This window comes from Ctenopharyngodon idella, chromosome 20 (assembly GCF_019924925.1).
Source record: "Ctenopharyngodon idella isolate HZGC_01 chromosome 20, HZGC01, whole genome shotgun sequence".
Lineage (NCBI taxonomy): Eukaryota > Metazoa > Chordata > Actinopteri > Cypriniformes > Xenocyprididae > Ctenopharyngodon > Ctenopharyngodon idella.
Window position 1 is genome coordinate 24,003,350 of NC_067239.1, and position 27,867 is coordinate 24,031,216.

Genomic DNA, 27,867 nt, shown 5'->3' on the forward strand with positions numbered 1-27,867 from the left:
ATGCAGCCTTGATGAGCATAAGAGACTTCTTTTAAAAACATTAACAATCTTACCAATCCCAAACTTTTGAATGGCAGTGTACATATTACTCATCAGGCACATTAATCTTGTTTTAAAATCTTGTTTACTTATTTATTTTTTACTAGAAAGAGAGACAAAAATACTCCTTAAGAATTGCACAATACATTGGTACCACATCAGTTATCAGCTGATATTAGACTTTTTTATTAATTGCTTGGTATCCATCAATATTTTATATTATGAATAATCATTTCCATTAGGTTTTTCCATTGACTGTCTTTTATCAGTTATCGACCATAAGATGAACATAATTATTGCCTTATCATATCAGCCATACTATTAATATCTGTGTTCACTTATGCCAAGGTGATTATTTAGGTAGAGGACAAGGTCTTTTTCTTCACTGTGAAGGTGTGAGAAATCACACTGCTTCAGCTAAGCCAGGGTATTGGATGAGCTTAACCAACAGCAACTAAATTACCCGACTGCTGCCGGCCTGTCAGCACTACAACAAACTTCACATCCGAGTCCTAAACCACAAACACCTGCCTGTCTGTGCCAGTAAGCAATCATTCCTTTGTTCACACATTCCTAGCAGTCATGTCAAGGTGGGAGATAAACAAAAAACAATAGTGAAGAAAGTTTACAATAATTAAACAAAATTTACCCGTGGGAAAGATAAAAGGTCACACTTCTCATGTATGCTCCTCAGGCGGATTGTCAGGTTTTGATTTCTCAATGACAAAACATGTTCATACATTTACCTCACCAATACATCATTCAGCACATCCATCACATCTGCATGTATATATAGTCCATGTTACCAAGAGCTCTATGGCTGTCTGCCTTCTAAGAGCTCCTCAGTCATGCTGGCAACAGCATTTATATAAAAACTCACAAAATCTCACACAGTCCACGGCTCCAGTGTCAGGGTAACATCACCCTGGCATGTGACTCTGTGTTGCACATTACACCCGACTAAAATTAGAAGACACATTCTAGGGGTTTGGAAAAAAGGCCTTTTGATTCTCCTGGACCCCTCAACCAGCATTTACACGTCCCTTCAGGGGGCCGGATGACATACTACATATAAAACTACACAAAATATACACACAAATGTCTTCAAAGGGGATCGTCATTACCTAAACATCTGCTTTTACAATGAGATGACACACAACAAGGCACAAACGGGTCACAAACATTCCTTTTAGGCCATGTAAACATACTACCCAATGTGATGCTCCAAAAATACAAACACAGCAACTAAGAGTCTTAAAAAAAGAGATGACTACATTGTTATTCCACCTGAGTCTGGGTTTAGACACAGAGTAAAAGACAGTGGATCACTTTCTGGGATTGAGGCATGTGGCATTTGACAGGTATTAGCCCACCTCATGAATATGCTAAGAAAACACCGGCTGACATGATTTAGTAACAAGTCTGCCTAGCAACACTGCAAATCATTGTACAATCAACAGGGGGCGCATTTTAATTTTATGAGTCTTTTTTTTCTTTTCTTCAGCATGAGTTTGCCAAGTGTGTTAATAAATAACATCAAATAGCCAAGAGCTAAATTGTTTAAAACAAATCAATTGTTTTTTTGCCCACCAGTGCCTTAATTTTCTAAATTACTTGGCTTGTGGTTTATTCAAAGTATGTAAATAAATGAGTGGAAAAACAGTCATGAAGGATTTCAAGTTCAAAAACACAAATACTGTAATTTGACAAAGTGTGTTGCCAAACAAACGTCTACAAATCTCAAAGCCCTCAAACATGCACTGAGGTTAATTGCATCTTGACTGAACTTCATTCAGAGCTTCAGTAAAACTCACTGCAAACAAGTTCACTTAGAGACCTGGATACAGACTGCAGTTAGTTAGATGGCTCTAACAGAACTGAGCGCAGCCATTTAGCCCTACTGCAGCTGTACACAGCTTAATGTTGACAATGGAGTGAATTAAGGGAGAGCCAATTACGCTTTCCTGTTTTGGCTCAGTCGTATGGGATCCTACTGCTGGATGGTTAGTGCAGTTTAACACACTCCCCAAAATCACTGTCTCCATGCCAGGTACCTACAGGCATTAACAAATTCAGCAGAGATAGAGTAGCACACACAACAGTGTTGGGGAGTGATGCTACAAACGTAACATTTGTTAAGTAGAGTGACAGTTGCTCAGTGGTTTTCAAAATATTACATCTTTTCTAGTTACAAGCTGCTTTTTCAAATATCACAGCATCACTGTTCATCTTCTCACATCGCATTTCACACTTTTAACCCCTTTTGCCCCTTGCTTATTTTTATGTAACATTGGAAAATTGGGTAGAACCGTTCATTCAAATGATTCATAAAGTGGTTCAAAAATTATTTACAGATTAATTTGCTTCATACATCACATTTTAGGTAGCAAATTTAGTTAAATGCTGCTATTCAGCACTATATATTTCAATTCAGTATTATAAATTATGTTTTGTAGTTTTATTAGTTGCATTTTATACAGACACACACTACCACTCAATTTTTTTTAAAGAAATTAATTCTTTAATTCAGCAAGGATGCATTAAATTTAGAATGTTTTATAAAGTTTTTATAACATATATAAATGTTACACAAATTTCTATTTAAAAAAAAAAAAAAAAATGCAGTTCTTTTGAACATTCCCAATATTCAGCTTAAAACAAGGTTTCCAAAATAATAAAAAAAATATAAAAAATATAAAAAAAAAAAATGTAGAAAAAGTAATGGCTGCTTAAAATTCAGCTTTAACATCACAGTAAATAATATATTTTAAAATATATTAAATTAGGGGAAAAAGGTATTTATTGTAATAATACTTCACAATATTACTGTTTTTACTGCATCTTTGATCAAATAAATGCAGCCTTGGACATAAGAGAATAAAAATAGTGTAGGTAACTACTGTATATACAAAAAATATTTGTATATTGCATCCATAAATAGCTGAAGTATAGTTAGGTATGTTCTGTTATTGTATCTAATTATTTTTCAAAAGTGCAGCTTGACTGTAGTCAACACTGGCACAACGTACAACTAAATGTAAACCTAGCTCTTAATAAGGAAGAAAGTGGACGAATAACGAAGGAGGAGAGGACGAGAGGGATCAGATGTGAGAAGAAAGCTGCAAGGCAGATGAGAGGAGGGAGAAATGCAAATCCCAAAGGCAAAACTTCTATGTTGAAGACTCCTCTCCCCCCAAGGCAACAGGAGATGAGCAGACATTTCTTCATGTCTGTGGGGTCTGAGAGTCAGATTAAAATGAATATTCACAGAAAACAGCATTTTATATAGTTAATTCACTGTTTTTTGGATTGCAACAGTCAGAGAATTTGGACTGCTAGGATATCCGCACATCAGCAAAGTATGCATAATTAACATCGCTTTGCATAATTAACTGCCGTGCTATCAGGTAATTAATAGACAGTAATAAGGCCACAGAGTCTGAAGCTTCCTGTGGTGATAACAGGAGCCCAGCGTAGTGACTAGATAAATTTCCATAGCAAGATTAGTGAGACAAAGAAGTGAAGGTCATGGAAAATGGCAACAGTAACAGTTTCTGCATTGCTTGGATGAATATTGTCTCACAAATTCCCTTTCTCCCTTCTCGGATACACGCATACAAAAAAAGAACTGAACTGTGGAAAATACAGCAAATTCTCTACTTTTACACAAACAAAAAATTACTGTGGTGGTAAAACTTGTGGATGAACAAACTCTAAATTTACATTAAAGAAAGAAATGCTGTTCAGCAAATTCCAGGAACACAACAGAGTGGATCAAATGAATCAGTGAATCGTTTTCTAGGGCTGGTACACTTGGATGCATCATCCTAACGAACTGACTCATCAAATGAATCACCAACTATTTGATGGAGGGTGCATCACAATCAACTCCCTAACTTCCTAGGTCGTGAACCAGTACACAAATTGGCACTGGAAAGGACTAAGGACCCTGGATCACTACACAATGACACACTGATGACTCTGTATCCTCATTGAACAACATCACTACTGGTATTTATGAACGGCAGAACTGACATCATTATTACATTTAAAAAAAAATAAAAAATAATTTCAAGTACATTATGGTAAATACTTTGCTTGTTACATATATGTGCAACATTTCAGCCATAAATAAATTATAAATGTTAGCTAGATTATGTTCATTACCTGTCTATTGATGTACTATATGTTTATGCTGACATATTTAAATAGTGGTTTGTTTTATATAAAAAAATAAAAATAAAATAAATCTTACGAGTGTCATTGTGTGTAGTGAGTTTCCTCACGTGATTTTTCTTTCATGCTTTAGAACTTCGGTTAAGGGAACATATAGTGAGCATCGATACTCCCTGGTTTTCACACTGCATTGTGGGACTTTTTAGAGAGTAAACGTTTCAGTGCACTGGAAGGATTTTGCAATTGAGATGGCCCTTAAAGGGTTAGTTCACCCAAAAATGAAAATAACGTCATTTATTACTCACCCTCATGTCGTTCTACACCAGTAAGACCTTCGTTCATCTTCGGAACACAAATTAAGATATTTTTGATTAAATCCGATGGCTCAGCGAGGCCTGCATAGACAGCAATGGTACGTCCTCTCTCAAGATCCATAAAGGTACTAAAAACATATTTAAATCAGTTCATGTGAGTTCAGTGGTTCTACCTCAATATTATAAAGCGACAAGAATATTTTTTGTGCACCAAAAAAAAACAAAATAACGACTTTTTAACAATATCTAGTGATGTCCAATTTCAAAACACTGCTTCGGAGCTTTATGAATCTTTTAATTCGAATCAGTGATTCGGACTGCGTATCAAACCGCCAAACTGCTGAAATCATGTGACTTTGGCGCTCCGAACCACTGATTTGATTCATAAAACAAGAAGCTTCATGAAGCAGTGTTTTGAAATTGGTCATCACTAGATATTGTTAAAAAGTCGTTATTGTGTTTTTTTTTGGGTGCACAAAATATTCTCGTCGCTTTATAATATTAAGATAGAATCACTGAACTCACAAGAAATGGTCGACTCCCTGATCAGTGCCTTGACTACTCAACTAGGGAGCTGATTGACACCAGGCCTGGTTCTAGAATCAAATCACTGAGGGTGCTTCTGAAATTACTGAGGTGCTCTAGTAAAGTGCAGATGTAGGCTAAGCAACAGCTCCACCACAGCAGTGTACAATGAGACATTTAAGATTATTCACATCATCACTTTTACCAATAATAAGAATTTCAAAATTATTTTGCTGCGGATATTTTTCTATTAATCTATTAGTCTGCTGTTACATTGCTTTAATGTGTTGCTATTTTAACATGTCATATTTCTGTCCAGTGCAGAGTGAATCCAGCATTTATATGTAGATGTCACTTCCGAAACTTTGCAGCATCCAATTGACCCTTCGCAAAGACCTGCCCCCCCTTAGTCACTGTTGCTTTGTCCGACAAGCCATGGCGCTCTCACGCCACACAGAGTGAAAAATACATCGCGGAGCATAGAGGACACTGACAACACGTCGACAGACAAGACAGAGCAGGTTACTTATGATATTAAACAAAGTCCCAGCTTTCCAATTATGTATTTTTTTAAGAAATTCGAACAATAAAAGACGTTTTGTGGCTCTTTAATGTGTCGTGACAGATTGTTGTAGGACCTCAGCTGTGGCTCGTGAACCAATCATCTCTTCTTACTAGTTCATTTATAGCATCAAATAAACATGAATGAACATCAGAAGGAATGTTGTTTCAAAAGCCGAAAGACGTCAATACACAAAATTTTTCAAGTTCAAGTCCACTGAGGTTAATCTTCTAACTCCTGACTGCTTTGTCGGACAAAATGGCGGATTCTGTGTTATGATTGGTTAGATGGCTTGTCAATCAAACTCCCGGCGAAGGGTCAATTTTCTGTCGGTTCTCTTAGCAGCATGAAAACCAATAGTTTTATTCAATACATTATATAGGCTGTAGTTTTGAAAGCGAGCCAAGACCACTCCCTTTACAATCACTAAAATGCTGTTGCTTTTTGATTACGATCTCACAAAGTTCCGTTATAATCAATGAAGCTGCTAACAATGAACAATAAATCTCTTACATCGTGTCTACACTTTGTTTGTTAATGAGGTTTCGCTTGGCATTTTGAGCAGTGAGTGTATTCTGACTAACTTAAACTCTGATTGGCCATTGCATTCAAGAGATCAACAACGTGTTTTTACAGCATTGAGCAATGTAGCCAAATCTGTTTCACCAATATATTATTACAGTATCAACTGAGGGTGCTCTTGGCTTGCGTTTGAGGGTGCTTAGCACCCCCTTAGAACTGGGCCTGACTGAGACACACCCAGAGAGACATTCTAGTTTTATTAGATTTGATTGTCTACTGTGCATAACTATTTGTTGGAAAAAATAGCTTATTACAGGAAAGGACACTTTATTTAGGAAACAGCTTACCTATTGTCACGCTACTGAGAAAATAAGTTATTACCATCGCTACTAAATAGTTAGTGTAACTCTCTAACACTGCTTAGAACCAATTTTTTTTTATTGTTAACTAAAACTTAAAAATAGTTCTTGTTACCTGAAATAAATCTGAAAGAAAACATAGCCTAAATATTAGATGAAAAACATAAAAGAAAAAAAAGCATCCTTGCCTCAAGTGTGGGGTTAACAGAATTACCTTACTATTGTGATACACTGTAGAACAGAGAACAGCTCAATATGCAACAGTTAAGGACTCACTGATCAGCCATATCTCAAAGAGACAAGCAGAGTCCAGTCCACAAAACAAAGCATCATCTGTTTCTAAAGGGAAAACAACCTCAGCAATGAACTGTCCTGACACGCTGAGAACATTGAGCTCAGTATGAGGATGACCCCCTGCTGTGATTGTGCCAGGGTCTCAGACAGAAGAGGAAAAAAGGCAGAAAGCGACACGTGTATGAGCACATGCACACACAACCACTGCAGACGAATGGATTTTATGCAGACTGTTATTCACAAGCAAGCCGAGGCACCTCCCCCTAAACCCAATCAGCGCAAACAGAGTTAACCCAGACTCTCTCTCATAAACAACACACATACAAAACAAAACCCCCTGTGAGCAGGCCCCGTTTGCTAAATTACAATTAATTGAGCACAATAGGCTGAGTCTGGCTCCAAATGTGACCTCACTAACTGGGTAGAGACCAGAACACAATTACTTTCTGCAAGGCTCACCAGCACCAAACAAAAACAGTAAAAGAACATTTACTAATTAGACTTTTTTTAAAGATTTAAATAGTGTCTGACATAAAATAAAAAGAGTTTGTATTCTGCAGCATCAGCAATCTTATGGTACAGTGATTTTACCAGGATTAAGGTCTGACGTTACAGTGGCAAAAATCTCTTTTCAAATGGTGGCAACAGTAATATGTTAAAGTCACTAAAATAAATACTACTCATGGTTTACTCATGTCAGGTGTAAACCATTGCTGTAAAATAGTTTTTTTTTAGCAGCAGTGAAGCCAGACATTAACAGTCTTCTCTGAACTAATGTAAACTTCATCAAGAATCATCATCATCATTGAGCAACAAAAGACAAGGATCAAGGTCAAACTGCAACTTTGTGATGTTTTAAGCAATTGAACTACATGTTTCCAGAAATGGGAATCCCAAAACATATGCAAAAATATTAATTAATAAACTTTTATTTTAAAGCTATTATTCTAAGCTTTGCCTATGATATAATCTTTATTTCTAAGTGATTTCTACACACTAAAAAATAATGTGTTGGCTCAAAAAAAAAAAAAAAAAAGAACAAAACAGTTTGCATCAATTTTGAGTTATGAAAACTTTGAGTGAATTTACGTTCAATCAACAAGCTACATTGAGTCAGAGGAACTTAATAATTTGTAGCATAAACAAATAAACACAAAGGAAAAAAAAAAAAAAGAAAAAAAAGGTCGCTCCAACTACCAGAGCTGTAGCCCTGGAACCAATTAATCTTATCTCTTTCAGTTCAAATCAACAGCTATCATAGCACATGCTAACATAACTTAACTTAATGAACAAGTAAGATATTACTTGTCACTGGCATTAGCGCAGTCATTGCTTATAGAGTCAATGTAGTGTTAACCTTCATGTATCTACTCTTCAGCACAATGGTAACCACAAAAACTTCAACATTACAGAAACTCTTTTAAATGTCAAACATTACAGCATTAAACACTAACAGGTCTTTCTCTTCAATAAAAACAAATAAATTAACACAATTTCAACATTTATTCTCCATATCCAGTCCTATGCAAAGCATGCAGGAAACTAGAAATCCACTGCCTACTTTTCAAAGTTATCAAGACAATTAAGTTACTACAACCTAATTTTTTTTTTTTTTTTTTTTTTTTTTTTAAAGCGAATAAACGCAGAAATTTGAGTTCAAATTTCAGACAATATTAAGTTGATTTAATGATTAACATTGATATGTCTACAGAATTTTTAACCTGAGTATCAATTTTGGAATGCAACGTAATAGTACCACAACACAGAAGCCAGTTCACACAATTCACATGTCATTAAGCTTCGCACGCTGGTGTGAAAACGGCATTCTCACCTGCATCCTGAGAGTTCAGCACCTCCAGGGCATGCATCATGGCACTGGCAAATACGTTGGCATCTTCTTTGCTGCCAAAGTTAAGGCCGTACACCTGCCGTGCATCTCGCCACTGGTGAAACGTTTGCGTGGCCTGGTTGTATTTCAGCCCCTTGGGAATGGCACAGTTTATTACCACCTGTTGACAGAAGAGAACAGCATATATACATTTAAATCAATGCATGAATGCTATTTGTTTTGAAATGCAAATCCTAACTAAACTTAAAAGCTCAGAAGACTATGAAGCACTACATATCTGCTAATAAGCCAAAAGGGAGCAGTCTATAAAATTTCACAGGCAAAATGTGGCACTAAACATGGTAAATAAATTAAATCAATGCTTTCAGGCATATTAAAAGGACAGTTCACCCATAAAATGTAAATTCTGTCATCATGCAACCAGTTGACGGAAACCATTGACTTTCATAGTATGGACACAAAACAAAAAATAAATAAATAATACTATGGAAGTCAATGGCTACCATCAACTGTTTGGTTACCCACATTCTTCAAAATATGAATTCTTCTGTGTTCAGCAGAAGAAAGAAATTTATACAAGTTTGGAACAACTTGTGGTTGAGTAAATGACAGAATTTTATTTTTTGGGTGAACTAAATAAAACTGATGTTTAGTATGGCCAACCTATTCCATGTTTTGCAAAAACAAAGTCAAGTTTTCTCATGAGATCAAGTCGATATAACTCAAGGCTTCAAAAGTTTCAAGTAAAAATCTCTAAAACCTCTCACTAAACCACCTAAAAGCAGAAACATCGGCATTACTGGAAGATGACAGATAACACTGCTTTTCAGGGACCAAGACTCGTTCGCTTAAAAGATTCACAAGGACGAACTAGAGATTGAAAAACTGCTGCTTGCAGCACCTCTATTTTTGTAGATAACAAAAAGTAAATCCATTTCTTTATAAGTTTCACCAAGGTTACGGAGGCCAGCTCGGCTCCAGACAGAGGTGTTACAGCATTAACACTAAATGGTAAATATGGTAACTGCATATGGGTGGGAGATACTAAAATATCAAATACTTGACTGACTTCCTAAACTCTTCCAAAAAGCATGTCCTCAACAGGGTGAGCTTCTGTGGTAACTGGCTGTTTTCCCAGTCATTTCAATTTCTCATCCTTTGACATCAATGTAATTATCATAAGAAGTGCAACTAATTAGCAAGCGTTATAAAAGGAACTGTGAACTGTAAGCCATCCTGTCACAACTGACAAGTGCAGAAAACTTCTCAGTTTTCTCAACACATTAATGAAACTAAGCAACAAGAATTAAAACTGGGCCACGGTCCTATTAAAAGCAACTTAGTCAAGTTTTTTTGGACAGTTTTCCTTTGTTTTACATCAACATCCAAAAGTCTTTAAGTGGTAGTCATTTCTGGCTAAACAGTATCATACAAAGTGAAAATGTGCATTAAAGACATTGATATGTTAATGTGGAAAAATGGTGGGTATATTTTAAATCTGTAAATAACTCAAATTTTTTATATATATGTTTAGCAGAAGTGTCTACTAAATGAGTAGTTACTGGCACACTTGCAAATATAGATCTGAAGACATTAGTCATTTATATATAGATGACAAGGCTATCATGGTAGGTCAAACGTAAAATGTGTGTTGACAATTGGTTTGCATTCGGCACTTCAACGCTTTACTCATATCGGTCATTAAACCACCATGAACGGCTCATCAACAAATGCCAGTAAGTTTCCTGAAGTAATCTGATACGCTCCATCCTCAGATATCACTGTGATGATTGTGCCGTTCATGAATTATTAACGTAACCAGGACTAAAAAAGGCCTAGCTACTCTCAGAGGCAGAAATAGGTTTTCCACGAAACACTGAATAACCATAAAATAGCAATGAGTCATGTACAGTGACACCACCCCCTCAGCATTTCTGCCATTTGTGTAGCAGGGTGCAACAACCACAGTCAGTGCTGAATAAAGGTTACCTTTAAGTGCACATTACCTTGCACTTCACTTAAAGTGTAGAAAAGTGCCCTCACCTAAACAATGGAAAAGAAAAAAGGTTTCTTTAACGGTTCATTTCTTCACAGGAAATGAACAGATAAAGAAAGAACGAGGCCAGACACTAATTAAATACATATGCAATATAAAGCCTGCAGTGAATTACATGATATGAAACACTCTAAATTTAGCAAGCAAAGGTGAAGTGTAACTTCTGTGAAGTAAAAGAAAAGTAAAAAAAAAAAAAAAAAAAAAATCCAAAAAGGTTTTCAAAACACTCTCCATCAGCCATTGGTTGAATAAACAAATAGCTCCGCCTAAAACTCACATTATTGGTTAGACCATTGTTGCTATGCCAAGCTGGTCAGAGTGCTAAAACATAGCAATGTTCAACACGGTCAATCAGCCTACAAATTACTGCTTACCTACAAATTACAGGTAATTCCGACTTATTTGGTGGAACAGGAGAATGTTTCGAAAAAAAAAAAAAAAAATTAATTCACTTAAAATAGTCCTTAATAGATAAAAAGTAAACAGCTACAAGTGCTGGACACTCCAGACTAAAAAAAAAAAATAAATGTTTTAATGCAGTGACAATATAGCTGAACACTTAAAATTATGCTGTTTAAAGACAAAATCTTACACAGCCTTCACTAAGTAACCTTCATAGAGACATTGATTGGCTGCCTTTTAACAAGGATATAATGGACAGGGTTATATCAGGATACAGCATAAAAATAAGTCCTTGATGATGTCAAGTAATATAATGCAGACTTTACAAAAAGGCTGTTTTGAAAGGCGGGACAGCATCAACTTACATTGGGCCTAAAAAAATGAAAGGATAATCAAAATTACAAAACATAAGCAAGCGCTGCTATTCATTTCAAATGCAAAGAGGTTGTTTTTTCATTAGTCAAAAGAAGAAAAAAAAAATCCCAATCTTTTTCATTCTAAAGGAGAGAGTGAAGGTGGAAAATGATCATGTAAACAACAGTTTTTGATGCATGAAACCTTGACTTGTATATTATAAGTAAACGAGCAGGGAAAAATTAACTATCACTTTAAAAAAATATGTATATATAAATACAACTTACGCTCTACTGACCACATCTGTGGCATGCTCGTTTGTAAAAACAAGTGAAAAACATGAATAAATGCATGACCAATAGAAGTCTATATTTCCAATGTAAGCACAAAACTGTTGCTAAACAGATGCTTCCATTTTTGAATAACCTATTTTCCAAGTAAAGACTGCACGAGTACTGTTTTTTTCTGTTTCTCATTATAAACAGTGTAGTTCCTTGATTATGCTGCATTTTGTGTTTTTACAACAAAAATGCATTACAAGCAACATTCAACATTAAAAGGAGGTCCCTTGGTTAGTGTTTTGAAGTTTAGGGGCAGTTAATGAAGTCTCTCCCACTACATACTGGAGTTCACAAAACTCACAAAAAGATGACAAAATGTTAAAAGGTTGCTGAAGCAGCACCGCTCACATGTGTGTAGAAGTTTTAGCAATCTCATGAACTTTTAAATACCCTCAATAAAAAGTACTGCCATTTTTCAGTAATATGCCCTCATCCTAAAAGTATTCAGAGCAGAATTTTTTACTGCTACACCATGTTTCCTGAACACGAACATGGCCGTTTTATTTAAGACACGTTAATAGCTTTCAAATGGGGACTAGGGTTACAATTAATCTCAGCAAATGCCACCTTAAACCCAGAGACAAATGGCTTCCTAACCACAGGAAAAAGTTCTTGTACAGAACCTAAATCGTGAAATTAAGAAATTTTCATTTCCATTTAATTCAGTAGCTACAAGGCATAGTTAATCCAGTATTATTTATATGACATCAGAAAGATGCAGCAATAGTATAAATAGGCAGGAAAACTGACCTGTGTATTTGGTTATGAACAGTTTTTTGCTTCAGAAATAAATGGGATTTTTAATGTTTTGGTGACCTTTTTCTTTTTGTTTGACCCATAAATCTTTGAATATTCATTCTCAGGTCACCGAATAGATTGGGTGCTTGATCTATTAATAGCTAGAAAAATAAGGAGGCATTTCTGCAATTCAAACCAATAGATAAGGTCAATGTTATTCTGAGTAAAACAACATTCTCAAATCTTGAATAGGCAAAAAGTATTGTTCAGTGCATGTAGCCTTTTTCTTAAAGGAATAGTTCACTGGGAGGGGAAATATCATTTACTTTCTTTCTTCCATGGAACACAAAAGGAGAAAAGGACAATTTACTGGCCATTCTTTCCCATGTAATAAAAGTGAAAGAGGACCTGTGCTGTCACACTACAAAATGACCACAAAAAAGCACCACAAAAGTAGTCCATATGCACTATATTTCAAGACTTCTGAAGTCGATGATGGCGCTATGTGGCAACGGACAGATTAATATAGAGCATGAATCGTTTGGATCACTTGTTTGATCATTTTGGACATTGACAGTATAAATACTCATTCACTTTCATCACATGAGAAAAAAAAGTATCCAGTACATTCTTCATCATTTATCATTTATCCTTTTATGTTTCACAGAAGAAAGACAGTCATTCTTGTTTGGAACAAATTGAGGGAGAGTAAATGATGACAGAATTTTTTCTTTGTGTGAACTATTTCTTGAAATCCAACAATGAATCACTAAAAGGAAAAATAACAGCATTTTCCAGAATGTACCCAAGCATAACATTCTTGTAATGACAACAAAAATAGGAGCATTTCTCATGAGATGTTATTCCCTTTAAACCACGCTGCGCTGATCTGTGAGCCACTCAAACCTCCTGTGTTCTGTGTCATGGGTCATCAAAGCACTGCAGTGAAACCAGACCCCTCTCTGCAGGGGAAGCCAACAAGGCCAAGCAGACAACTCTCAGTTAAACCCACTGGATGTGGATGGCCTTTACAACGTTCATTTTGCTCTAGATTCTAAAAGATGCCATGCACGACAACATGTTTCAGCTGTGACAATGTTCACAATACATTTGCAGCATTGCATACTTTATTAAGAAAATTAAGAGAGAAAATATAAGCACAATCAATTTTAGTTTTAAAATATTTTTTTAAAAGAGCAAATATCTACATTAAAAAGCAGAACAAGTGCCTCATAAATGCCTAAAAGTGGTTTGAAACAGGGCCGTAACCACCAGAGACATTGAGGGTAACAAGTCCCCCCCAATAATTAGCACCGCTCTGTTTGATGTTAGGATGAAGAAGGAAAAAAAGTTTTAAAAGTTACATTTTTAGGCTGGTCTGCCTAAGCGGTCTAACAACCCTCATCTCTGTCAGAATGAGTGAGCTTGCCAATCAAATCAAAGAAGGCGGTGCTTACTGTTCTCATAAGACAAGTGTGAATTCCAATATGACTCTTGTTTTAGCAGTGAGAGAGTATGTGATGACTAAGTAGCTGCTAAACATTTAATATCTGATGACTGTTGTATGACTGAAATATTCAGTGACCGACAGTAATATCCAGCGATGCAAACTTCAACATTTTTATGAAATTTCACAATTTTGAATTGAAAACATGTTATTATTTGATTAATATGATATGATTAATGTAATTCATAACTGAATGTGATGAGACAAGAAACGTTTTACGTTTTTGACATATTAGACATACAAATAAGAGTGAATTTTTTTTTTTTAAAAAGTTTTAAAAAATAGTTTAAATTTCTTTTCCCCTTAAATGCCTTTTAATTATTTAATTCCTTTTAATTAAAAAAAAATTACCCAAAAAAAATTACCCAAAAAATGGTTACGGCCTTGGTTTGAAATGTTGACAAAATGTATTATACAATTATTTCATATAAATTAATAAAATTTTTATAAATAAATACAAAAATAAAGTATTTATAAATAAATAAATAAAATATATATAAAACTAAGGGTAAATATTGACCTCTCTACCTGTGACAAGAGCATTTCTTTGTCAATCCATCATGCTAATGAATAATTTTCAACTCATTGGAGAGCACAGCTCCCCTTTCTCTTACCTGGTGGTCCTGAATTTTACGGCCCACTACTCTGAAGGCGTTGTTGCCAGTGTGGTGATAGATGTGGACTCGACTAAAGCCTGTGGATCCACCAGCCGGAACCCACTTCTTATTGGCGTCGTCATATACCATGACAGCAGCCCGCGCCTGACAGATACTCTGCTCACTGAAAAGAAAGAAAAGAGGCATATGCATGATTGGATGATGGAAAACTTTTCGCTGTGAAAAATCTTCAATGGTTAACAAAAACAATTCACTCAATGAAATTTTTACTCCCATTTGTTTTTCTGTCGCCCCCCCCCAGTAGAACGTCACCCCCCTCTGGTCTAAAGTTGCAATAAAATGTGTTCATTAAATTCAATGAGAATTTAACAGTTCCTTAAATCCATGCAGACTGCAATAGTTAAACGTTCTTTCAATCACAGAAAGCTTTAAACCACAGAGAAGTAACCATCTGTCATGTGATCCTGCATTGGCACTCAAGTGCAATACACCTTTATAGGTCACGCTTTCATTAAGCAGTCACCCATTAAATGTAAACACTGGAAATCAATTTCCCCTGTCTCTCTGCTCACTTTGCACTATAGAGCAACTCTACCTTGCATATAACACTAAATTATTTACAATGACTTCCAAACTCCCACTGCGTTAATAGAATAGCAAAAGAGCCACTGAAAGGCTTCTCTTGTCATGTGATCACATTGAAGCACTTTTAATGCAGGTGGCAAACGGAGAGAGAGCAAGAAAGCAAGAGGAAAAAGTGAAAAAAGTACTCTGATAAAAAAAATAAAAAAAAAAAATACTTCTGGTTGCGCACATCCCCCTACTCTAGAAACCTTGACAATGCATCTTAATACATTTTTTCTTTGACACTTTGTTGCAAAAAAAGACCATAGGAAAGAAATGGAAACTAGATTTATGTAAGAGTTCATGTCCTAAGCAGTTGCATTTTTTTGGTTGCTGCGCCAAGTCGCACAAGTAGTTCTGATCGGCCTGGTTAGGACACGGCGTAAAACTAACAACAATAACCTGATGTCCAAGCTACTTAATTTACACTAACCTCAGTTCTCACAAGCATTGATGTCACTTAATGATCACATACAAAAGACAGACTCTGGACCACTGGGGAGATGGAAAGACTTCGAGATCAGATGCCACATGGCTAACAGAATCAAGTTAATCTGGTAAAATAAATAATCATGACAAAGCGCTCCAGAATATACATCGACAGACTGTTGAGTGTTTTGTTTTGCTTTTCCCTGAAATCAATCTGGGGACTGAGATGAGATCCTGGGATCATCCGCCTAGCAGATAAGGGCTAATCTAACAGGATTGTCCTCTGAGACCAATCTCTGCACTTTAATTAAGGAAGAAGCATGCGGGCGTGGGCAGAGCGGGCTCTTCGGTGCTCTATGTCATATTACGGTGTAATTGATGGCAGACAGTCAAAGAGCAAATGCTTACAGGACAACTGGCCAAGGGGAGCGAGCCATGACACATACACAAAAAAAAAAACAAAAAAAAAAAAAAACCCAACAACCTCTTTCAACAAAAATCTATGACTCGAATAGAAAAACTGCATCATTAGCCTAAGCGCTAATGATTAAATTAAATTTTATTTAATTTAATTTTTATATTTTATTTTATTATTGAGATCATACATAAAATTTGTTTGGTTTTAAAGTCTTAGAATATAGTGATTGTGTTGTATTGGCCTCTTCCATGATAATTTTACCTAATTTTGATCCATGAGAGCATATAAAATACATACTGCACACTACCATTCAAATGTTTTAGATCTGTAAGATATTTTAATGTTTTTAAAAAAAGTCTCTTTTGCTCAACAAGGCTGCATTTTTGGATCAAAAATACAGCAAAAACAGTAATATTGTGAAATGTTTTTACAATTTAAAATAACCATTTTCTATTTGAATATATTTTAAAATGCAATTTATTCTTGTGTTGGCAAAGCTGAATTTTCAGCATCATTACTCCAGTCTTCAGTGTCACATAATCCTTCAGAAATCATTCTAATATGTTGATTTGCTGCTCAAGAAACATTTCTTATTATCAATGTTGATACAGTTGTGTGCAATTTTGAACAGTTGTGTGCAATTTTTCATGATTCTTTGATGAATAGAAAGTTCAAAAGAACAGCATTTATCTGAAATAGAAAGCTTTTATACACTAGCAAAGGTTTTTTTTTTTTTTTTAAAGAAATTAAAGAAATAACATTCAGCAAGGATGCATTAAATTGATCAAAAGTGACAGTAAAACATTTATAATGTTAAAAAAAGCTTTCTATTTCAGATAAATGCTGTTCTTCTGAATGTTCTATTCATCAAAGAAACCTGAAAAAAATAAAAATGTTTCTTGAGCAGCAAATCAGCATATTAGAATGATTTCTGAAGGATCATGTGACACTGAAGACTGGAGTAATGATGCTGAAAATTCAAGAGATTTTTTAAAAACATTAAAAATCTAACCAATCTAAAACTTTTGAACGATAGTGTCAATAAAATATACAGTCAAACCAAAAATTATTCAGACACTAGATATAATTTTTTTATATTTTTTTACTAGTGGGTGCAGGACACTATAGAGTACCTCAGGGATAATATGTTTTTGTAGGCAAAACCCGGAAGCGAGTTAGCATTTTAGGACTTCTGGTTCCATTGCCCCGAAGTCAATGGGTTTTTTGAATGGGTTTTTGCTAAATCACCTAAAATAAGGTCTGTGGTTAATGAAGCCTCTAAATATTTTCACGTTTTGATCTATGACATAAAACACACCAGTTATAACCTGCTTGTGATTTTTTAAACCTTTATGGTGTCTTAAAAACGGCGGTTGCTAACGAATTGCTAAAAGGGACTACTTCCTTTGGCGGGGACTTTAGACGTCATCATGACAAACAGGACATATGGACAGCATTTCTCATGAAAAAGTGGATAAGTATTCATACACAGCGCAGATCATAATCAGTGAGCATGTTTTTAAAAGTTGTTGTTGTTTTCTAAATAAAGTTTGAGGAAGCTTGGTGGTGGTGACGCTGTAGTCCGTTTATAGCCTACTGTTAGATTTTTATATCTGACGACTTTATTCAGGCTTCAAAATGTATAAATGTTGTGTTAACTTGTAAAGATTATCTTGATAGACAAAACGTAAGTGTCATAACCCTTTGTTAAACACAGAGCTTATTTTTTGCGATTTTCCAAAAGTCTATGGGAAAAATGCATTGGCTTTCGATCGAGGGAACCCGTGCGGCGCTAACTTCAGGGTTGGAATATAAAAACATGTCATCCCTGAGGTACTCTATAGCTCATTTATGTAAGTGAGGATAGCAAAATAACTGACATATTATACCCAAAAATTCTTCATATAGTGGACTACCAGTAAAATTGATAAAAAAAAATTGGGACCAAAAATTATTCAGACACTTCAACCTGACCATGTTTTGCTTAGGTGTTATCTGAAATAATTAAGATTTTTTTTTTTTTTCTGACACAGTTTAACTCTATCTTGTCATATTTTATTGACATTTTTTTAACTATAGTGAATAAACTTCAAGGTATCTGAATAAATTTTGGTTAGACTGTATACAAAACAGAAGCAGAACTCTACTCAGCAGACTGACCATCCAGCTTTATCTACAGATCATAGACCACAGCATTAAGAGCATCAGTATGAGGGTCAGGACGACAGCTGACAAGGACAAAACAGGCCACACTGCTGGTATTTGCTGATCACATGATACCTGGGAATGATTCTTTCACCCACACCTTGTTATTGTATGTAAATTCAATCTGACACTTCAGCAGGCCTGGAGAAGTGTGGATTTCAAACACACAGTACGACTACACAAAATAGTGTCAGCCCACCATTCATGTTCATATAGTTGTTCTGATTTGACAATAAAACAACCTAATAACCTTCAAATAGATAATGTTTCCCCTCAGTCTCATTTCAGAGATGCAAATAAATTCCAAGGACAGAGGGAGGAAAGCACACAGGGTTCTGTGATGAAAGGAAAACAACGTGATGGAATAATGCACGTAGCCAAATTATGACAGCTATGCAATCTATGCTTACATTTTCTCATCAATCATAGGATTAATAAACCATTTAGGGAATTTGTCAAAATAAAAAGCTCCACTGTGCTGGAATTGGAGGCAAATAAAAAAGCAGTTTAATATAAATAAGCTAAACTACTGGTGTGGGGGGTGATTATGCATTGAGTCAAGTATAAAATAAAGCTGAAAAACTTAAACCTCACATTATTTGTCTTTCTTCAAGACTCAATAGAACAATGGTAATTATATGAATAATTATATATTAACATTAATTCGCAAATAATTTTCTGAATCTCTGTTGCATGTCAAGTGTTTGACATTTGGATCAAAGATGAACTAAAAAAAACTTTGGTTAAAGCTTAAAGGAATTAATTTGGCTGTAAACAAGCACTATGACAACGTGTGATCAAAAACCCTCTGATATAAAAAAAAAAATACATCCAAAGCACTGCAGCAATGCAATCAGGAAACATTTTCATTCCTTTATTGCCTTAACGTCTCAACAGCTAAAAAATACGACATCAGAGAGCTTCGTGCTGAGGCTGCAGTGACGCGAGAGCAAGCACTGCCTGCAAAATGCTCTGGGGAAGAGCATGGTAAACCAAGATCTGATTATGCAACCCAGCGCCCACAACATCAGGAAAAATAATCATCAACCTTCTACACAGCTCAAAGTAACGTCCTCAATGACAGCTCCATTGTCTCTGCCCATGTAACACACTCATTCACAAATAAACTACACAAGTTAAGATGAAGGGATTCTTGTTGTAGCATGTGTGATAATGGCATTGTGCCTATAAACAAGGATGTGGATTCTGAAAGCCGACAACACACCAAAAATGCTACCAAAATAACACTGCGAACATCATAATTATTTTAATGTGCTTTTTATTCAGCTGTTATGTCATTAGACATGTTATACAAACCTTATTCAACTCTGACTCAACAATATGCTTGCGTCATCACTCAGAAATGTTTACAGAAGCAATTTTTATGCATTAAAAAGTGTTAGTAAATGCATCTAGGTAAATGTTTAATTTGTTTTTTAGGTGCATACTAATTGAAGACTAGAAAAATGTATATATTTGTTGTATTAATTTGATAAAAACAATGGCAACAATGGCTGTTTGGCTGAAATGATAGCATCACTGCTTTTATTTTTATGTAAAAAAACAAACAAAAAAAAAACCATCTATTTAGGAATTTCAAATCATGCATTAATGTTCTATATAATTCACAAGTTGCAACAGACTACTAGAATTATACACAGATCTTGATATTTGTGTCAATGTATGATGAACTAGCCCTGAAGATTTGATATGAATCATGCATGTCACGAAGGCCAACTCTGACACGCTCACACTTTAACACTTAGTTTGTTTACACAGCTCAAATTGTCTAACACTATAACTCAACTAGCTGCCATCCCTAAGCCACATCACAAATCCACTGAGACTCTAGCAAACACAAGGATTCAAACCTCCTCATGAGTCAAGTGGACCCACTGACCTCAGGTCCAGATATCTTCTTCAATCCTGCACAGAGGCCCAGGGATTTCTAAGGTATTGAGGTAAAGAATACCAAAAAAGAAAGAATGAAATACAGACAAACAGTGAGAGAAAGTCTCAGTCAAGGTTACCACAATACAACCCTGTACTTCTGTGATGGCTCAAAGTTGTTTCAGCTTTAAGCTCAAACTTCAGCAACACCAACAGAGAAGACCACAATGCGTTTCACACAATGAAGGAATAGGGATCTTGAAGGACACAGCGACAGAGATCATGCTGTAAATCTTCAAGATTGAAATGTGTCCTCTAAACTTTCATAGACAATGCTGCAAGAGAAACAAAAGCCAACAAAGAAGGGACACAATTTAGACTTCTTTGAAAGCCATACTTGCCAAGTTAGTGAAGAGCACACGCATTTGAGTCAATTCAGTGAGAAAGAAGGGTATTTTCATGGATGGCAGGTGGTATTTCTGAGTAAGGGTTGGAAATGCAAGAGAAACATTGAGTCGTCATCAGGTTTGAGGGATAACTGGAACTTCCCGGGCCCTGTGACAATAAGGGCCCATTAAAGGCCCTCTATGGCATAGCCCTACACTTTGGGCCTATATATATTTTATATTGTGCACTGTCTGAGGCGTTTTTGTGCGAGCACTTCAGATCTGTCAGTCAGCGCGAGTAAGATCGTTTTGTTTACATCAGCATGAGTTTGAAAATCACATTTCATTGGTTCAGACTCATGCCATCGAAAATTCACTGTTATTCGCTAAGATATTCGCTAAGTTATGCTGTGCTTTACAACAACTCCAAACTTGTGCTGAGGGAAGCACAAGTTGTCCAGAAGCGAGCAGAGAAAAACTGCATTTTTCATGGTCAAAGGAAAGGTACTCCTCTCAGAAAACGTACAAATAAAGATACTTTTAGATGTTTAATTGCTATTTGGAGCATTGGGATCGCCAGACGAGGGCCTAATGAACTCATTTTTGTGGAAACCTCAATTTTGACCAAAAATTGACATTTTTCACTTGTTTTGCCTGTAGCTCGAAATTAGCCTGTGCGCATTCCGACTCATTTTGCCAGCACAGGTCACATATACTGTCTGATTTCAGAAACAAATGACTCTTATGAGCTGGTTCTTTTAACAGCTAGTTCAAAAAGATTTTGATTCAGTCTAAAACACTCAAATAAACCCAAATGAATCAAAATAAAATCTGAAATTTGATCAAGAGTTGTATAGATACCCTGCCTTATTTTCCAAAAGGGTTCCTGAACAATCACCTCATCTGTAATTGGTCAGTTAAACAGATAGTACTAGTCCCCACTCCAAACTCATGCCTTTGGTTGAGCCAATATAATCATGTTCAAGGATATTAGCACCACGTGGTTTACTTGTACTTATCTCTGCATATTAAAGCTGGAATTCGAGAAAACACTTTAACACTGAAAAAAAAATTACACACTTCAAGTTTAATAGCAAAATGGACCAAATAATCAATGGCAACATGAAGGGATAAATATCTTGTTTGAACGATTCTACAAACCCCTAAGAGGGCCATACACTCCTAAAATAACACTTCTGCTGCGTCTTACCTACTCAACTAGCCACAGGTGCGTGAGAAAGAGCAGACAGGAGCTATTTTAAACCATACTCCTGTAACAGAGATGGCTCAGGCTGAGAGCTGACTGCTCACAGGGAGCTCGAGGGTCCACGGCATGGTGTAGGCGTAGCAGGGAGCTGGAAATAGGCTCCAACTCCCACTGTGAGATGCATACCGTCTCTCAGCCTCAAGGTGAGATCAGCATACAGTGACAAATAACTGAAACACTGATCACTGTCTGCAAAATGAGATCATGATGAACCTGACAGGATATAACTAAAATACATACATATACAAGATATAAATAACATAATATATAAAACATACACTACATACAAATGATCAAAAAAAGATTTACCCATTTTATGTACCTATTTCCTCACTACTTTGAGTAACGGATGGAACAAAATTTTGGTGACATCGATCATTCACGTTAGCGCTCAGCTAACGTATACACCGTTATTGATACAGTTAATAATACGGTTCCCACATGTTCACTTCAATAAATTTGAAATATACACATCGGTTTGTTGATGGACATACACTTGATGGTGAGAATTACATTTGCAACATCTCATAATGTATGACAAACTGACAAACAGTACTTCCCACTAAGAAAAGTCATGCTTGCGTTGGACATTCGGGTTGAATAACTAGTTCTTCCAATCTTTCATTATCAGACTCGCATTTGAATTGATATGGTAAAAATCAACGCCATCATTACTGTCTTTACAGTATGTACAATCTCTGAGGATTTAAGAATTTTTCAGTGCTGAAATTCAGATATGGTAACGAGCCTTTCGTTTCAGACACTCGCTGTAAGTAGTCGACCAATCACAACAGACTGGGCCATCTGACCAATCAGAGCAGAGTAGCTCTCGGAAAGGAGGGGCTTAGACTGAATCTTCAAACAAGTCGTTTTGAGTTTCTCTGAGAAATTAGATGATGTGCAATGTACATTATGAGAAAATGAATGTTTTTGGCATTTCACGCATGTAAACGTGTTGTAGGAGACCTCAAAAACAAAATTAGAAGCCTTTAAAATATCTTAAATAGGCACTTTAAATAATTTTAGTTTACAGGTGAACTGCACTCCTACAATTACAAGCATGAGCAAACGCTTTTGAGGAGTAGACAGGCTAGGTGATGAAATCTGAACTTTGCTCTTCCTATATGACTACATAGGAGGCAGTTGGAAGGAGAGAATGTCGAACTTACTATATGAAGCAGCATGTCAACTGATTCAGCACTTGTATCTGTTTTCCTGTGCATTTAATTTCCTCCATTTTGAGGAGATACTATCGTGATACAATCTTCATGCCAATTCAAAAGATTTCAGACTCTGTAGTGATCACACACTAGTGTCGAGAGAGACATTCTCATAAGTCACAATCCCTCGTTGGTGTTTTTGCTCTCCTTTGGTCTTTTTATAGACTGAGGAATTAAAGCCATCACCTTAGCAACACTGTGTACGTGGGTGGATTTTATGTGTAGCTCCTACATAATACTGGGAAAAAAAATTCTGTATGAAGGGGGGGGAGACAGAGCCATTCAGGCTTCTCTTTTGCTTGCCTTTTGTTTTGCTCAATAGCACAAGCTCTGAGTGAATGATCAGCGCTAAATAGACAGTAAAGTAGTCTATTACGATTCTATCCCGAGTTATATGAAAATATTCAATGGACGTTAATACTCTCAACCCAGTGTTCATTGTTCACCCTTACTATGATCCTTTGCAGCTAACGACACTGACTGCTTCCTTCCACAGTCGAGATGGAGAGTCCCTGAGCTGCCAACACCTCACCTCCTCCACAGAAACTGCAAAAACTGGCTTAAAAATACACTCCACTCACAAACCATGAGTCACGCAGAACACCCGTTTCGGAAGATGCCAGTGCAGATTCATTCATGCCATGCTTTGCAGGACAATGGAAGACATCATCACTGTATAAACAGCCCTGGTGACATCCTCTGCATGGGCAGCTATTTGTGAGAAGAGTCTGCTTTTAAGCCACTGGCAAGGGGACAAGAACACACTTAAAAAGGACAGAAACCAATACGAGCAGTGCGCTAATACGGTTTTAATTCACTGATTTTTGAGTACGCACACAAAATGGGCTATATGAAAACTTGGGGGGGGGGAATCAGCACCATCAGAAACAAAAATGTGCCAAATATTTATTAAATATAGACAAATGTAGCATTAACTTTAGTGAATCAACTGAGACTTCATCTTTTTGTCTGGACATCATAGTAATGTTTTATTTATATTATACACATTTAATTATGATAACACAATACATAATATATTAAATTAAAAATTATTATTGTTTATATTAATAATAATAATAATCTACATGAAGTGTTGAGTTTCATTTATATAAAATATCAGTTATAATTTATCTATCTCTCTTTTATCCATTATATAAAATCTTATTAATCTTTAAACATTAACAAAAAGATAATGATTCTGAGAATAAAGTGTAAATGACCAAAGAGTTCTGATACTTTTTCCTGATTAAAACTTGACTCTTCTGTAGTTACATCGTGTACTAAGACTGACGGAAAATGAAAAGTTGCTATTTTCTAGGCTGATATGGCTAGGAACTATACTCCCATTCCGGCGTAATAACCATAGAACTTTGCTGCTGTACCGTGGGTGCAGCAGGCACAATGATATTATGCAGCGGCTGAAAATAGTCCCCAGCTAGGTAACTTCCAACGTGACTGGCACTAAGTCTGTGTAGTTGCAGAGTTGCAGCCGGCAAATTGGGTAGTGGCTGGATTTACCTGTGTGCGATTAGCCATGGTTGTGTGCATTGTAAAGGGCTGTGATAGTAAGTCGAAGGTGTACTCTACCATCATGTTTCATAGAATTCCAACAAAAACAAGGAACGAAAGAATCAATGGCTGGCTGCTCTGAACATAGATCTCAAAACACCAGTAGAATCAATCAAGAAATGGTTCAGGATCTGCACCAAAGTAAATATCTTCTGAATCATCTCTCACAAATGTCTCCATGGTTGCAAGGCACGCTCCCTGTGCAAGCAGGTGGTCACTTTGGTTATGTTGACGGAAGTTAGCCTATTTTCAGGCACTGCGTAATATCATTGCGCCTGCTGCACCCACTGTACGGCAGCAAAGTTCCTTGATTATTACGCCGGAATGAGAGTATAGTTCCAAGCCATATCGGCCTGGAAAATCGCAACTTTCATTTTCCGTCGGTCTTAGTAAACGATGTAACTACAGAAGAGTCAAGTTTTAAATAGGAAAAATATCAAAAATCTTTGGTCATTTTTGAGCGAGATGCTAACAGTCTAATCAGATTCAATGAACTATGCTAAGCTGCAGCTAAAAGTGCTACCGCCAGACCCGGAGATCGGCTGAATGGATTCGAAAACGGTAAAACTCAACTGTTTAACTCTAGGGGAGATGGAAAATGAGCCTATATTTTCAAAAATAGTGGCGTGTTCCTTTAAGCAAAACATGGTCAGGTCAAAGTGTCCGAATAATTTTTGGTCATAAATTTTTATCAATTTTACTGGTAGTCCACTGTATGAAGAATTGTTGGGTATAATATGTCACAGTTTACTTTATCTTGCTATCCTCATTTACATAAATGAACTATAGTGTCCTGCACCCACTAGTAAAAAATATAAAACATTATATCTAGTGTCTGAATAATGGTACATTTCTGTTAAGAATATAGTGATCATCTCATTTCATTTCAATTTGGAAATGATGCTAAGTCTTATGTGTCAAGCATCACTGAATTATGACCTTTCCTCCCCTCTAAGACACATTGAGGAAACCACAAAGCACTAAAATGAAGGTTAAAAACCTTGTCATTGTGGAAAATTAGTGTTTTGAATGTTTTAAGTCAGAGAATGTGTTGGTGAACTGAGGTTGTAATACTTTTCAGACCCCAAAACACTTCAGAGAATGTGTGTTCTACCCGATTTACAATATGCCAATATCTATTGCAGTGCAAATTTATGCCTTTTTCCTTCAAGCGTCCTTGTATGACTGGCCACTGAAAAACATCAGCAAAATACTGCTATCCTAAATACATTTTCTCTTTGACAGCTGCCATCTGTCATCTTTATCTAAGCAGTGTGTCGGGTATAATCTACACAGTTTGACATGTAGGAAATTCAAGGTGTTTATGGTTGTGTAGTAAAGCCAGATGGATGGCATTATGAAGTGAAGATATTACTTCCTTCTATTTAATTGAGGAACTTTTACAGTAGGTTTCCAATTACATTTGGAACTCAAGCTGACAATAATTACTGTGACCTTTGACAGCATCATGAAAACCACAACCTCTCCTTCACACACACAAAAACTCTTCTATTATATCTAATCACTGAATAGTAAAATCACATGTATGTGTACATATATACGTAAAATAATATATATATTTTAGATATTTATATCAATAAAAATATTTAATACTTATATTTACATATACACACTTGCATATAAGTGGAGTAATTGTTTCCAAAGCGAAAAAAAAAAAAAAAAAAAATTCTTAAGAACGAACAGTCACAACTCATAACACAGGACCAGCAATACTGGTTTTCCTTAGCACAGTATTGCAAAACATGAACATCAGCAAAACAAAGAAATTCAAAGAATCTTCTCATTCCAGAAAAAGCTACCACAAGCATCTGACCTCCAAAATGCTCTCCGAAAAGCAGGTTCATACTGTGTTTACATACACCAAGGCAATTTATTTTTTAACAAAGTATCAGGTGAGTTCTGACAGCGACCTGTTTTGCCTCCACTGAGCAGCCATTCACACCCAAAGAACGCACAGCGACTTCTCACACCAAACCTTTTGCATGCATGGAGGTTCCCCTTAAGAACGTCATAAGTGATACTTAGTCATGGCAGTGAGTGGCAGCATGGTTTATAAAAACACCCCATTCATTGTGGCTACATGGGGAAACACCTTTCCTGAGAAACCAAATTTCATTTGGTTGAGACCCCTTATCAGTAAAATGAGGACAAAAATTAACTTTGATTTGGTCTGCAGGGCAATAATTGTGCGATGGGATAAACTAGACATGAATGTTTGATAAGTGAATTTGCAGTGCATAAATGTTGGTAGCCTGCCACCGGTTTTATAGGCCAATTTGTGCATCTCCCATCCATTCCACAGGGAGCTATTAGAGCAAATGAAACTGTAATCTTACTGAAAACATTTTCCACCACACTTCCTAAAGCAGCTCACATCCTCCATAATTACAATAGAGCACTGCTTTATTAAACCCATAATCCCAGAGAGCCAACCATGAAGTAGAAATTAAACCGATGAGAACCTAAACATGCATTTCAACAATGTCTTTGAGCTACATTAAGGATGCAACAGTTGCTCGTATCAGAATGCACAGGATAACAAACCTATGAAGCCTGTGTGCGTACGTACCGGTGGACTTCCATTTTCGAAGACAGGGCGCATCTTTCATTCAGTATGAAGCCGGACACCTTGCATTGTGCTGCAGACTGGAGCTGCATGGCTTCCCCCGGCTCCGACGCTGCGGATTCGATCCCGATCACACTCGCCTATTCATTGTGTTCCCTCTATTCTGAATGCTTCGGTGATTCATTATTTAAAGATGGGCGCAAGTCAGCGGCGCTTCTCCATGCTGCTCGCGTACACAATCCCGCTTTTCACAGTGCTGGACGGTAACCTGGCAACAGGCATTTGAGTTCTCACAGTTGTTAAAGGAGATCACGTTTGGGAAGATGAAATTGCTACGCTGTGTTAATACTGCTCAACTGAGCAGGCTTTTTCCCGCCCTGCCTCTCTCTCTTTCTCTCTCCCTCGCTCTGGTCTTTCCTACCCCCACCCTCCTCTCTTTAATCTGTGCTGCTCTGTTTCAATAGTGATTTATCTTTACTGGCTAAGCTTTGTTTTGAAGCAGCATGTGCATGCAGTCATCTGTGTAGGATGAGGTAAACAATACTTCAAACGCATGATATGCAAAACACTAAATAATTAATGATTGAGAGGTAGTTTTGTCATCAAAAAAAAGGAAA

At 36.4% G+C, this 27,867-nt stretch overlaps 1 protein-coding gene across 1 annotated transcript in view; it reads right to left on the reverse strand.

Annotated features, from left to right (window-relative positions):
- Positions 1 to 27,612, reverse strand: part of enah (ENAH actin regulator) — a 67,778-nt gene extending 40,166 nt beyond the window's left edge. The window contains exons 1-3 of the mRNA XM_051873940.1: positions 27,254 to 27,612; positions 14,653 to 14,818; positions 8,623 to 8,800 (exon numbers count right to left, since the gene is read on the reverse strand). Coding sequence (XP_051729900.1) covers positions 8,623 to 8,800; positions 14,653 to 14,818; positions 27,254 to 27,342 — 433 coding nt within the window. The 5' untranslated portion in view covers positions 27,343 to 27,612. The remainder of the gene's footprint in view (positions 1 to 8,622; positions 8,801 to 14,652; positions 14,819 to 27,253) is intronic.
- Positions 27,613 to 27,867: the final 255 nt, after the last annotated feature.